General features: G+C 38.8%; 1 protein-coding gene across 6 annotated transcripts in view; it reads right to left on the reverse strand.

Moving 5' to 3' along the window:
* Positions 1–12,880, reverse strand: part of PHF20 (PHD finger protein 20) — a 171,636-nt gene that overhangs the window by 61,426 nt on the left and 97,330 nt on the right. For all 6 annotated transcript variants that reach the window (XM_045444764.1, XM_045444765.1, XM_045444762.1 and 3 more), the window contains 3 exons: positions 11,294–11,407; positions 9,972–10,160; positions 9,266–9,445 (listed from right to left, as the gene is read on the reverse strand). In XM_045444764.1, the coding sequence (XP_045300720.1) occupies positions 9,266–9,445; positions 9,972–10,160; positions 11,294–11,407 (483 nt within the window). The remainder of the gene's footprint in view (positions 1–9,265; positions 9,446–9,971; positions 10,161–11,293; positions 11,408–12,880) is intronic.

The following is a 12,880-nucleotide window of genomic DNA, read 5'->3' on the forward strand; positions in this document are numbered from 1 at the left end:
CTTCTCCCCTATTTACTTTGTGGTTCATGTAGAATATTCACAAATGAGAGAGCTTAGAATAGTCTGGCACTTCATAGACAATAAACACTCTTGACTAAAACGAATGGACTGCAGCCCATTTTCAAAAGGCCCTGGTAACCTGAGTATGACCAAATAGGCCAGGCCCAGATTTAGAGAATAATCTGAGATCTCTGAACTTCTAAGGGCATCTATTCTAATTCTATTTTACAACTTAAACAAATGCCTACCCAAGTAGCAGAATTTCAACTGCATTTTCCTCTGACTTCTAAGTCATCAAAGCAAATAGCTCAGAGCACTTATTCCTCCTAGCTCAAACTCAAGGTAATCTGACCTCTACCATTACTATAAACGCTTAGAAAATGGGCAAGTGCTTCAGTTATTTACACTGGTTGCAAAATTATTCCCCAGAAAATGCCCTGTGCAACCTGAGGCAGAAGAAGACATCAAATCTTACCATCATCGATTCCCAAAGCTCATCTGTCCTACTCTCACTTGATCTTATTTCCATCCCCCCACAAACCAGAAACACAGCTAAATTAACTGACACAACAGAAACTGTACATGTGTGTGTTTTGGAACGAGCCCCAAACCCCACAAAATGAATTAACCTTAAAACAAGCATTGAATTTAGCCTCTAACCTAACCTCCTCACTCCTCTCCTCTGCACAGCATGTTTCTTGGTGATGTAGGAACAATTCATTACTAATTTCCAGTGATGTCCAATATAACCCCACCTTCAAGACAATATAATTTAAGAGCTTAGTCTGCTGAATTATAAGGAACATGGCTGTCATCTAGAGCTCTCCACACCAAGTTCTGAGATTAAATTTCCACCTCATTTGTACATCAAGTCCCTTTCCCCCACATGACAGAAAAGTAGCTTGGGAGGAGAGAAGCCCTGCCACTGACAGAAGGCTCGGCCAGAAAAGGGAGATCGCTTACACCCAAGAGCCCACAAGGCTGAAGCATAACACTCTGGACCCAGCAGGACAAAAGACCAACCTAAAGGCACCATGGATGAGCCAGGAGTGAATATGTGAGTACTCTCACTTTACTATTTTCAGAAAGCTCCTCTGCTATAACATTTATGTTAACCACACGGCATGCTATCAAGACCCCTGTACAATACAGCAAGACCCACCCCAATTGAAATTATCCAAATAAAAGTATGCAATTCTGAAGACATACAGTGGTGTCAGTTTTATAAACAGCCCCATTAAAAACAAAACTATTTAAATGTCACTCACCTTTTAACAAAGTAAAATTTTTCTATTTGTAATTTATACTACTCCTAATATTTGGAATATGCCCTTCTAAAGAAAAGCAAAGAATTTCAAATCTTATATTCATTGTTAAACATATAAATTATAGACATATTTAGTGTAACACAAATGAGGATACAGATGTACAGATTTCATGACAGCTAAAACTAAATGAAGTCACAAGTATGTAGCATCAAAATACAGAATCACCAAATATTCAACTACCCTCCTTCTCTCCAGTAAAATAACACACTAGGAAATGGGCTACACCTTTGCTCATACTGTTTACTCTGCTGGAATACCTAGCCCCCATCTATTTCTCACAGGACAGTACTATTTACCCATCGAGATTCAGCTTAAATGTAGTATCTCCCAGGTTGAGATGGTCTTCAGGCAGGCACTAAGTCATACTAATCTTGTGTCAGTGTTACTTATTTCAGCACAGTGCCTGGTATCTAGCAGGTTCACAGGATATTCCAACTGAGCAAGAAAAGATGTGCAACCGGAGCTTCCACACCCATGTCTGCAGAATCTCTTCTCACCTTTTCTGCCCTAAGTGCAGGAAGACCACTTCATTTAACATTTACCACTTCCCCAAGGCTCTCACTAAAAGAACTTCTGAGCATATTCTTCTCCAAGGAACAATGGGCAACCCGCAAACCTCCACAAGCTTCTTCATTCTTCCTCTGGGCTCATACATACATAAGCTTTGCTCTGGGAACTATAGAGCCCATACTCTCCACACACTGGAAAGGGAGAAGGTTACAGACCATCTATATTTGCCAAAAGAACACTTTCCAGGTCCAGAACCATGTCATCAATCAAAACTCATGAGATTTGATTCCACAGCTCATTCCTGGCTAAATTCACCAAAGGGCCATGTCTTCCCCTCATTAAGTCTGCCCTAGTTCAGGATACAGTTGAGTCTAGAAGAGAGCTACCCCATAAGTACTTAGACCTTCACAGACATCTAGGAAATGCCAAATTTTACCTACACTTGATTCCCTTCTCCCTTCCTCTACCCATTTCAATTCATGATAAGTCAAATTTTACAAAATAAACAAATTTTTAAAATTTATTTATTTAGAGAGAAAGAGAATGGAGGGGAGGGAGAGAACGGACAGGGGCAGAAAGAGAGCAAGAGAGAATCCCAAGCAGGCTCCACACTGTCAGCACACAGCCAAACGCAGGACTCAAACCCAGAAACCATGAGATCATGACCTGCGCCAAAGCTGGACACTTAACCAACATGCGCCCCCAAAATAAAGAATTTTTTTTAATATGAAATTTATTGTCAAATTGGTTTCCATACAACACCCAGTGCTCATCCCAAAAGATGCCCTCTTCAATACCCACCACCCACCCTCCCCACCCTCCCACCCCTCATCAACCCTCAGGTTGTTCTCAGTTTTTAAGAGTCTCTTATGCTTTGGCTCCCTCCCTCTCTAACTTCTTTTTTTTTTGAGAAACTTAACAGAAGTCCATGGGGGAGGGGAAGAAAAAAAAAAGACGTTAGAGAAGAATTTTTTAAAGATGAATGCTGATCAAGAACTTTGGGGTATGAGCTATGGGTAGGAAACATTTTTTATTTCATAAAAATTTTCAAATGGTGACTTATGCAATAATTAAAGTGATCTTTTTAATGTCTTTATTCATTTACCTTGAGAGAGAGAGCACAAGCAGGGGAGGGGCAGAGAGAGAGAGGAAAAGAGAATCACAAGCAGGCTTCGTCCTGTCAGCAGAGAGCCTAACAGGGCTTGATCCTAAGCCAAGATCAAGAGTAAGATGCTTGGGGGACACCTGGGTGGCTCAGTCAGTTAAGTGTCCAACTCCGGCTCAGGTCATGATCTTGCGGTGCGTGAGTTCGAACCCTGTGTCAGGCTCTGTGCTGACAGTTCAGACCCTGGAGCCTGCTTCAGATTCTGTATCTCCCTCTCTCTCTGCCCCTCCTCCACTCACACTCTCTCTCACTCTCTCTCAAAAATAAATAAACATTAAAAAAATTAAAAAAAAAAAAAAAAAAGAAAAAAGAGTAGGGTATTTGGGGCACCTGGTGGCTCAGATGGTTAAACATCCGACTTCAGCTCAGATCATGATCTCACAGTTTATGAGTTCAAGCCCCGTGTCCGGCTCTGCGCTGACAGGTCAGAGCTTGGAGCCTGCTTTGGATTCTGCGTCTCCCTCTCTCTCTGCCCCGCCTCAGCTTGTGCTTTCTCTCTCTCTCTCAAAAATAAATAAATAAGGGGCGCCTGGGTGGCTCAGTAGGTTGAGCATCCTCCTTCAGCTCAGGTCATGATCTCGCAGTCTGTGGGTTCGAGCCCCGCATCAGGCTCTGTGCTGACAGCTCAGAGCCTGGAGCCTGCTCCAGATTCTGTGTCTCCCTCGCTCTTTGCCCCTCCCCCACTCGTGCTCTGTCTCTGTCAAAAATAAATAAACATTAAAAATTTTTTAAATAAATAAATAAATAAAAGAGTAGGGGCACCTGGGTGGCTCAGTCGGTTGAGAATCCAACTTCAGTTCAGGTCATGGTCTCACAGTCCGTGGGTTTGAGTCCCCCACATCGGGCTCTGTGCTTACAGCTCAGAGCCTGGAGCCTGCTTCAGATTCTGTCTCCCTCTCTCACTGCCCCTCCTCTCTATCTCCTTCAAAAAATAAATAAACATTTAAAAAAAAAAAAAAAAAGAGTAGGACGCTTAACCGACTGAACCATCCAGGTGCTTCAGTGATTTTTTTTTAATATGATAAAATACATATGTAATAATATTTATTATACACATATTATGATCATAACTATTTTTTCTAAATACTGAAGGAAAATACAGTACATTTAAAATTTTAATTTCAGGGGCACCTGGGTCGCTTAGTAGGTTAAGCATTTGACTCTTGATTTTGGCTCAGGTCATGATCTCATGGTTCAGGAAACTGAGCCCCACATCCAGCTCTGCGCTGACAGCACAGAGCCTGGTTGCGATTCTCTCTCCCCCTGTCTCTCTGCCCTTCCCCTGCTCACACACACGTTCTCTCTCTCTTTCAAAATAAATAAACATTTAAAATTTTTTTTTTTTCAACGTTTATTTATTTTTGGGACAGAGAGAGACAGAGCATGAACGGGGGAGGGGCAGAGAGAGAGGGAGACACAGAATCGGAAACAGGCTCCAGGCTCTGAGCCATCAGCCCAGAGCCTGACGCGGGGCTCGAACTCACAGACCGAGAGATTGTGACCTGGCTGAAGTCGGACGCTTAACCGACTGCGCCACCCAGGCGCCCCTAAAATTTTTTTTAATTTCAGTGTTGTAAGTTACAATATATAAAAGACAAATGACCAAGAAAAATTAAAGTATAATGTATAGAAAAGACAAAATATCAACATCAAAACTATACAAAGGAAACCTGGCAAATCCATAATAAAAACAAACAACCCAACAGGAAATGGGCAAATAAAATGCAATAAAGACAATTTGCAGAAAAAGATTAAAATATTCAATAAACCCATGAAAAACTGTTTACTCCCATTTAAAAAAAAACACAGAGCTTAAAAGACAAAGTCGTATTTCCAATATTAACATAAAGAAAATTTAAAAGATGTATAATATCCATAGAAAGCAAAGAGGTAAGGGAAAATATACTCTATCATACTCTTGGTCAAGATATTAAGTAGAATGGTCTTTGGAGGGTAATTTGTTAATGCAATTGAAAATGTACATTCTCTCAAACCCAGCAATTACACTCACAGCAAGTTATCCTTAAAGGCTATTCACCAAGTGGTCAAAAATACATGTTCAAGGTGGGGCACCTCAGTGGCTCAGTCGGTTAGGCATCCAACTCTTGATTTCGGCTCAGGTCATGTTCTCATGATTCCTGAGTTCGAGCCTCAGATGGGGCTCTGTGCTGGCAACGCAGAACCTGTATGGTATTCTTTCTCTCCTTCTCCCTCTGCCTCTCTCCTACTTGTGCACTCTCTCTCTCTCAAAATAAATTTAAAATATATGTGTATATACAGTGCAGATATATATTTATGCATGTTCAAGGAATACCACTGCCATCAGTTTGAAATATCAACTGCTCAGAAACACTCTAAATGTCTGTCAAAAGGGAAATGGCTAAATATATGATGGAACATTCTTACAAGACACCATTACTCTATCATTAAAAAGAATGAAACAAGTGTACTTACAAAGATAGATCTCAAGAAAACTGAAAATAAGTCAGAAAACAATAAGCCTAGAATTAACCCAATTACATTTAAATTAAATTTAATTTAAATTAAATAATAAAATCTTAATTGCCTCCCTACCTATAAACATATAGAAAAGGATCTAGAAAAATAACAAACTAATAATAAGAGGGTTATCCAAGGAGAAAAGGAGCAAGATAGAAGACACTTCTCACTTTAACTCCTAATACCTCTATATTGACATTTTTATGAACAGTATATATTATTTTTTTACTGCTTTTTTAAAGGAAAATAAAAAATAAATACACATACACACAAAAAAGTGGTTTAGATGTTCTTCACTTTAAAAGGCAAAGATCAAGATTTATTCATGGTCAGCACCATCCCGGACTCTGAACATTTACCACAAACATAACATTATAGAAATGTAACATCCAAGTAGCTATTAATGCAACAAGCAATCACTACTTAAAAAAAAAAAAATCTCTGTGTAGACATAAACGTGTACAACTTCCTAAGCTGTCTATTACCATAATGTAAAGTTTTCTCTTTCAGTAATGATAGAATAGCTCATACTAGAACATCCCTTTTGCATGCAACCATTATAAACTGGAAAAAATATTTAAAAACAAATATGAAAAGGCAATAAAGAGCAACAAAAAGCAGGCAGAAACAGGAGTTGTATATTTGGAATAAGAGAAGGGCACTAGGTAACGTTCCCATCTCTTAAGTCTTTTCACCTAAAGGCAGGCTCCAGTCAGTAACACTGGGCAGCTAAAACTCAAGTAAGACATCTTTAGACTTACTGGTTCAAGAAACAAAAGGCAAACTTCAGTGCAACTACAACAGCTGGCAAATGAGGGAGAAAGTCCTAAAAAAGAAGAGAGTCACAAAAGGGTGGCTTCAATTTCTACACATAAACTCTGCCTAAATCTCTGGCTGATCTTTGAATGAACAGTTTCAAGCAGCCCAATTAAAGCTAAAAGAACTGAGCAAAAGTTTCGGCTCCTGTCCCCTGCAGAGAAAAAGAATTTGGAATGTGAGTTCAGCCAAATTAATTGCCCTTTCAAACAAAGAGATCAGCATTCTTCAGAGGAAATAACATAAGCCAGGCTCTACAACATATCAGACACCATGTGCAGGATGCCATCCAAAACATTAGACACATGAAGAAAAGGGAAAATGTGACCTACAGTCAAGAGAAAGATCAATGGAGATTAGCTTCAAGATAATCTAGGTGGTAGATTATCAGGGACTTTAATGCAACTATAAAAACTACGCTCATAATGAATATACAGACTCCCAAGATCTCAGCAGAGAGTCTAGTGAGAAAAAAGGGAATTCTAGAACTAAAAAAGCATCAAAAATAAAAAAATTCACAGGATGGGGTTAAGAGCAGATTGGAATCAAGAGAAGAAAGAATCTGAAAACAGAAATTATTCAATCTGAAAAAGAGGGGAAAAAGAGGAGGAAAAGAGTGAAAAAGAAAAGAAAAAATCAACAAATCCCAAGGACCTGTGGCACAATATCAAAAGGTCTAACATAAGCATAATGTGAATCACCAAAGAAGACAGAGAGAATGGGACACAATATTCACAGAAATAATGGTTGAAACTTGACAAAAACCACTAATTTTCAAATTCAAACTCACTCTCAAGTAGGTTTAAAAAAAAACAAACACAAAAGCTAAATACATTATAGTCAAACTGCTAAAAAGCAAAGAGAGAGAAATCTTAAAAGAAACCAAAAAGAAAATAACACATTACGAACAGAAACAATGATATGAATGATTACTAACTTCTCTTCAGAAACAACAGAGGCCAGGGGCACCTGGGTGGCTCAGTCGGTTAAGCGTCCCGACTTCAGCTCAGGTCATGATCTCACAGTCTGTGAGTTTGAGCCCCGCGTTGAGCTCTGTGCTGACAGCTCAGAGCCTGGAGCCTGCTTCAGATTCTGTGTCTCCCTCTCTCTCTGCCCCTCCCCTGCTCATATTCTGTCTCTCTCTGTCTCAAAAAACAAACAAACAAACAAACAAACAACAGAGGCCAGAGGACCATGAACAACACCTTTACAGTACTTAAAAAGAAAAACAAAACAAAATTGTAAACCCCAAATTCTATACCCAGTGAAGAAAATATCCTTCAAGATTGAAAGTTAAATAAAGTCATGTCCAGATAAACAAAAACCAAAAGAATTTGTCACCAGGAAACCTACGCTACAAGAAAAAAGTACAGGAAAGTTTTCAGGCTGAAATGTAATCTTCAGGAAGATATGAAGAAGTGGGAATGGTAAATATGTGCGTAAATAAGACTCTTGTGTCTTCATCACCTTTGTAATACAGAATTAAGAGCAAAAATTATAATACTGTTCTGTGGCTTTTACAGCTTCCAAGAGGCAACCAGAGCACAAAAGAGGGAAGGATTCAATGACTACACGTTTTAGATAAAGTGGTTCAATATTAAAAGTAAACTGCAAAAAGCTTAGGATATATATCATAATTCCTACACTAACCTCTAAAACAAATTCTAAGAAGTATACCTAGAAGCTAATAGAAAAAATTAAAATGAAATTTGAAAAAATTCAATTAACCTAAAAAAACAGGAAGGGAGGAAAAGAACAATACACAGGATAAACAGGAAACAAAAAGCAAAATGGTAGTAAACCTAAAAGCAATAATATCAATACTCATATTTAATGTAAACAGACTACACACTGCAGTTAAAATCAAAATAGGTATATGCCACCTATAAAAGACACAATTTGAATTTAAAGACACTGTTATGTAGAAAGAAAAGTGATAGAAATAGATACACCGTGCATACAGAAAGCAAAAGTACCTGTACTAATAGCAGGTAAAGTAGACTTTAAGTCAAAGATTATTACCAAAAATAGCATGATATTTCACATTACAAAGAGGACAATTCATCATGAGGACATAACAATTATAAATACATATGCACCTAATAACAAAACTCCAAAATACATGAAGCAAAACTGACAGAATTCTTTGGAGAAATAGACAAATCCACAATCATGGTTAGAGATTTTTAACACCCCTCTCTTGGTAACTGATAGAACAGATATAAAATGGCAGCACACACATTTTTTTTTTCAAATATATATGGAACATTCACCAAGACAGATCATATGCTTGGCCATAAAATAAATCCCAACAAATATTAGAAGACTGAAATCCTACAAAGTATGTTCTCTGACTACAATGGAATTACATTAGAAATCAGTACCAATAAGGTATCTCTAAAAAGTCCAATATTAGGAAATGAAACAACATGCTTCAAAGTAAGCCATTATCAGCAAATAAATCACAAGATATCTTAAATTGAAAGAAACTGAAAATACAACAATGTATCAAAATCTGTAGGATGTAGCTAAAGTAGTGCTTAATGGGAAATTTGTAATTTTATTTTGTTTGTAATTGTAAATGTTAACACTGGAAAAGAAGATCTAAAATCAATGACCTAAGTTTCTAGAAAAATGTAAGGGAAGAAAATAAGATCGCAATAGAAATCAAGACCATTTAAAAAGACAAATAGAGAAAATTAAGGTAAAAGGTTGGTTCTTTGAAACTATCAACAAAATTGATAAATCCCTAACTATACTAATCAAAAGAGATGGAACACAAATTAGCAATATCAGAAATGAAAAGGATATAGCATTAAAATAAGGAAAGGTTATTAATAAAAGGTGAAAAAACATCATTAGAAAAGTCTTGTCTTTTTTTTTTTAGTTCACAAAGCAGAAGCAAAAGCATATAGAGAAGAGAATTATCTTAACACTAAATAGGAACCTGCCACAGTAGAAATCTCTTGTAACTCAGCAAGAGGAGAAGCCGATTCTGTCTTCATGCTGTTTTCTCCCATTGACTTGCAGTTCAACTCCAAGCCTGCAGCCCCCAATCCATCACCAAAGGAGTGGCAAGTCAATGCAGATGAGACCTGGTCAGCTTCCAAAGGAGATTTCAACTGACCTAGAAGAAAAAAAAGAAAGCCTAGGGAACATACACATTTATATAATCAACCAAAAGTCCCACAGCAGACTAAGAAATCTAGGGACTTTGGATAGGAAGCCATTCACCTCGCAGCATACAAGAATTCATTCACAGGTTCCAGCACACAGAGCCAGAGTTGTGAGCATCTCAAAGAAAAAGGCTAATAAGAGACCAAAGTGAATATATTTTTCTCGAAGTGTTAACAAAAAGGCAGAAGCACTGAAGAGAGAGAGCACCAGAAAGACAGACAGAGGGACAGGACTCTTCAAGCACTGTACCTCCAACAAAACATTCAGACATATACAAGCAAAACCAATCACAAATGTGTACAGAAAGTTCGTCTACTGAATCATCAGTGAAGAATAGTATAATAAACACTGCAACTCATTCAAAAATTTGATTTCAACACCATCTAAAACTTGTGGAAGGTAGTATACAATGATTTAGATGGGTTCTCCTAGACAGGCAAGCTGGTAAGACAATTCCAGAACAGATTCTGACTCACCTTCTTCAGATTCCTTGTTAATGGATGATGTGTTTTGCAAAGGATCAGTATTAACCGTATCAACCAAATCTGATACAACCAAGTCAGGATCTAGGATTTCATGCGTCCCATTAGTGGACAGCCTGGAGGACCGTCTCCTTGATAAGTCTTTGTCAGTGGTTTCCGAGTAGGTTTTTGACTTTTCCTGGGCTATAAACCATTAAGAGAGGCATAGTCAAGAACCCAAGAAGAAGAAATAACTCTGCTATTCCAAATTTCTGGGCTGGTTACCCCTACAAGGGCTTAAAGAGACTTCTGGAATATTAGGCCAGTAATAAAAGGAAATATCCTTTCTTAATTTGTAGTTTTAAGTAAAGGCACAGTCTCTCTGCCAGGATAGAATTATCCTTGTTCATGGTTTGAAAATTTGAGATCACGCCCTATCTTTTAATCCATTTTTTTTCAAATTTTTTTTAGCATTTATTTATTTTCAAGAGACATAGCACAAGCTGGGGATGGGCAGAGAGAGAGGGAGACACAGAATCTGAAGCAGGCTCCAGGCTCTGAGCTGTCAGCACAGAGTCCGATGCAGGGCTTGAACTCACGAACTGTGAGATCATGACCTGAGCTGAAGTCGGATGCTTAACCAACTAAGCCACCCAGGTGCCCCAAGGTCACACCCTATCTTGACAACTAAGTTCTATTTTAGGGGATCCCAACTTAAAAGTTTGTATACTAATTTTCAAAGTCAATAAAGTTTATAAAGCCTTAGAACCATTACAAATCCTTTTCAGAGCCAAAGCACTTTTTAATCAACAAATAAGATTTTTTTAATGTTTATTTTTGAGAGAGAAAGAGACAGCATGCATGTAAAGGGGAGGGGCAGAGAGAGAGGGGTACAGAGGATCTGAAGTGGGCTCCATGCTGACAAGACAGTCCAATATGGGGCTCAAACTCAGAACCACGAGATCATGACCTGAGCCGAGGTAGGATGTTTAACCAACTGAGCCACTCAGGTGCCCCATAAATAGCATTTTTAAAGTTTCACTTAGCATATGAAATCCGTCCCTTCCTAAACCATTAAATTTCCAATGGAAATGTAGTTTATGGGCATGAAGATGACACCACTAAGCCCAACATTAATATAGTTTGTGCTTTGGGATTTATTTTTCTTCAAGCAAAACTCCTTCTGATCCAACCCAAATCATCCACATCAGCTCCTGTGATCAAAAACAGCATTAGAGTCAGTCTATATATTGAAAATAGGAAACAACAGGAGTACAGGGGAAACTAACCCAATCAACATCAAGTTCTAGCCGCACATACACAAACTGGAGACTCACATGAATTTTTGTCAAGCCGAGAACGTTTTAATGGGACGTCACTTCCTTTTGATATTTTCCGTCTTCTCAATTCCAATGTTATTGGTTGCAAAGTTTGAGAGTTTGAATCCACAGCTACAGTGTATATAAAACACACAAAAAAAATTATGCAATTTCTTAGTGCTCAGTCCTTATGATTATATATAAATAAAACACATGCACACACACACTCACATAATAAACAGACCCTCAAAGGACTAATAAAAAAAACAAAAGTGTAATGGGTAAGACACTACTTCCTTAACATGCGATGCTGATACCTGTAGACTGACATCCTTCATCTTTCTCTTTTTTAAAGATTTATTTCTTCATTTAAGTAATCTCTACACCCAATGTGGGGTTCAAACACAAGGCCCCGAAATCAAGAGTCGCATGCTCTACCGACTGAGCCAGCCAAACGCCCCTTCCTTCATCTCTTTTTGGTTTCTCCTATGACTCAGCTCTACATACACTTCTCTCCTAAAATCCTCTCTTTAAAACCCTACACCCCAACATGACTACTTTAAAACATGACAGTGCATGGGGCGCCTGGGTGGCGCAGTCGGTTAAGCGTCCGACTTCAGCCAGGTCACGATCTCGCGGTCCGTGAGTTCGAGCCCCGCGTCGGGCTCTGGGCTGATGGCTCAGAGCCTGGAGCCTGTTTCCGATTCTGTGTCTCCCTCTCTCTCTGCCCCTCCCCCGTTCATGCTCTGTCTCTCTCTGTCCCAAAAATAAATAAACGTTGAAAAAAAAAAAATTTTTTTTTTTTTTAATTAAAAAAAAACATGACAGTGCAGGGGCGCCTGGGTGGCTCGGTCGGTTAAGCATCCGACTTCGGCTCAGGTCATGATGTTGCGGTCCATGAGTTCGAGCCCCGCGTCGGGCTCTGTGCTGACTGCTCAGAGCCTGGAGCCTGTTTCAGATTCTGTGTCTCCCTCTCTCTCTGCCCCTCCCCTGTTCATGTTCTGGCCCTCTCTGTCTCAAAAATAAATAAACGTTAAAAAAATAAAAAATTAAAAAAAAAAAAATGACAGTGCAAGGGCAATAAAAAAGTCATTTTTACCACCATCAAATCTCCTCACCAAAACTTGACTTATCTGTGGCACCTGGATGGCTCAGTCAGTTGAACATCCAACTTTGGCTCAGGTCATGATCTCATGGTTCCTGAGTTCAAGACCCACATCAGGCTCACTGCCGTTAGCACAGTGCCCATTTTGGATCCTCTGTCTCCCTCTATCTGCCCCTCCCCGCCTTGCACTCTCTCAAAAATAAATAAACATTAAAATAAAACAAAACTTGATTTATCCAATACTCAGGAAATTCACCATGCAGGCTAATTCCTAAGATGTATACCTGAGACTATAGCCTGAGTATTGTTTTCAATCTCTACTTGCTAAATTAGTTAGGTTGGCATTGGTCCTAGTTGTGAGGGACCAAAAAGAATGTCAACATTTATAACCTCTTAAAAACAATTCCAGAAAAATCTCAGGAGACTAGGCTATTTGATAGTCAGTGTTCCAGGCAAGGCTGCTGATCCCCAACAAATCCAGCTCTGACACAATTTAGCAG

The sequence above is a fragment of the Leopardus geoffroyi genome, chromosome A3 (genome assembly GCF_018350155.1).
Source record: "Leopardus geoffroyi isolate Oge1 chromosome A3, O.geoffroyi_Oge1_pat1.0, whole genome shotgun sequence".
NCBI lineage: Eukaryota > Metazoa > Chordata > Mammalia > Carnivora > Felidae > Leopardus > Leopardus geoffroyi.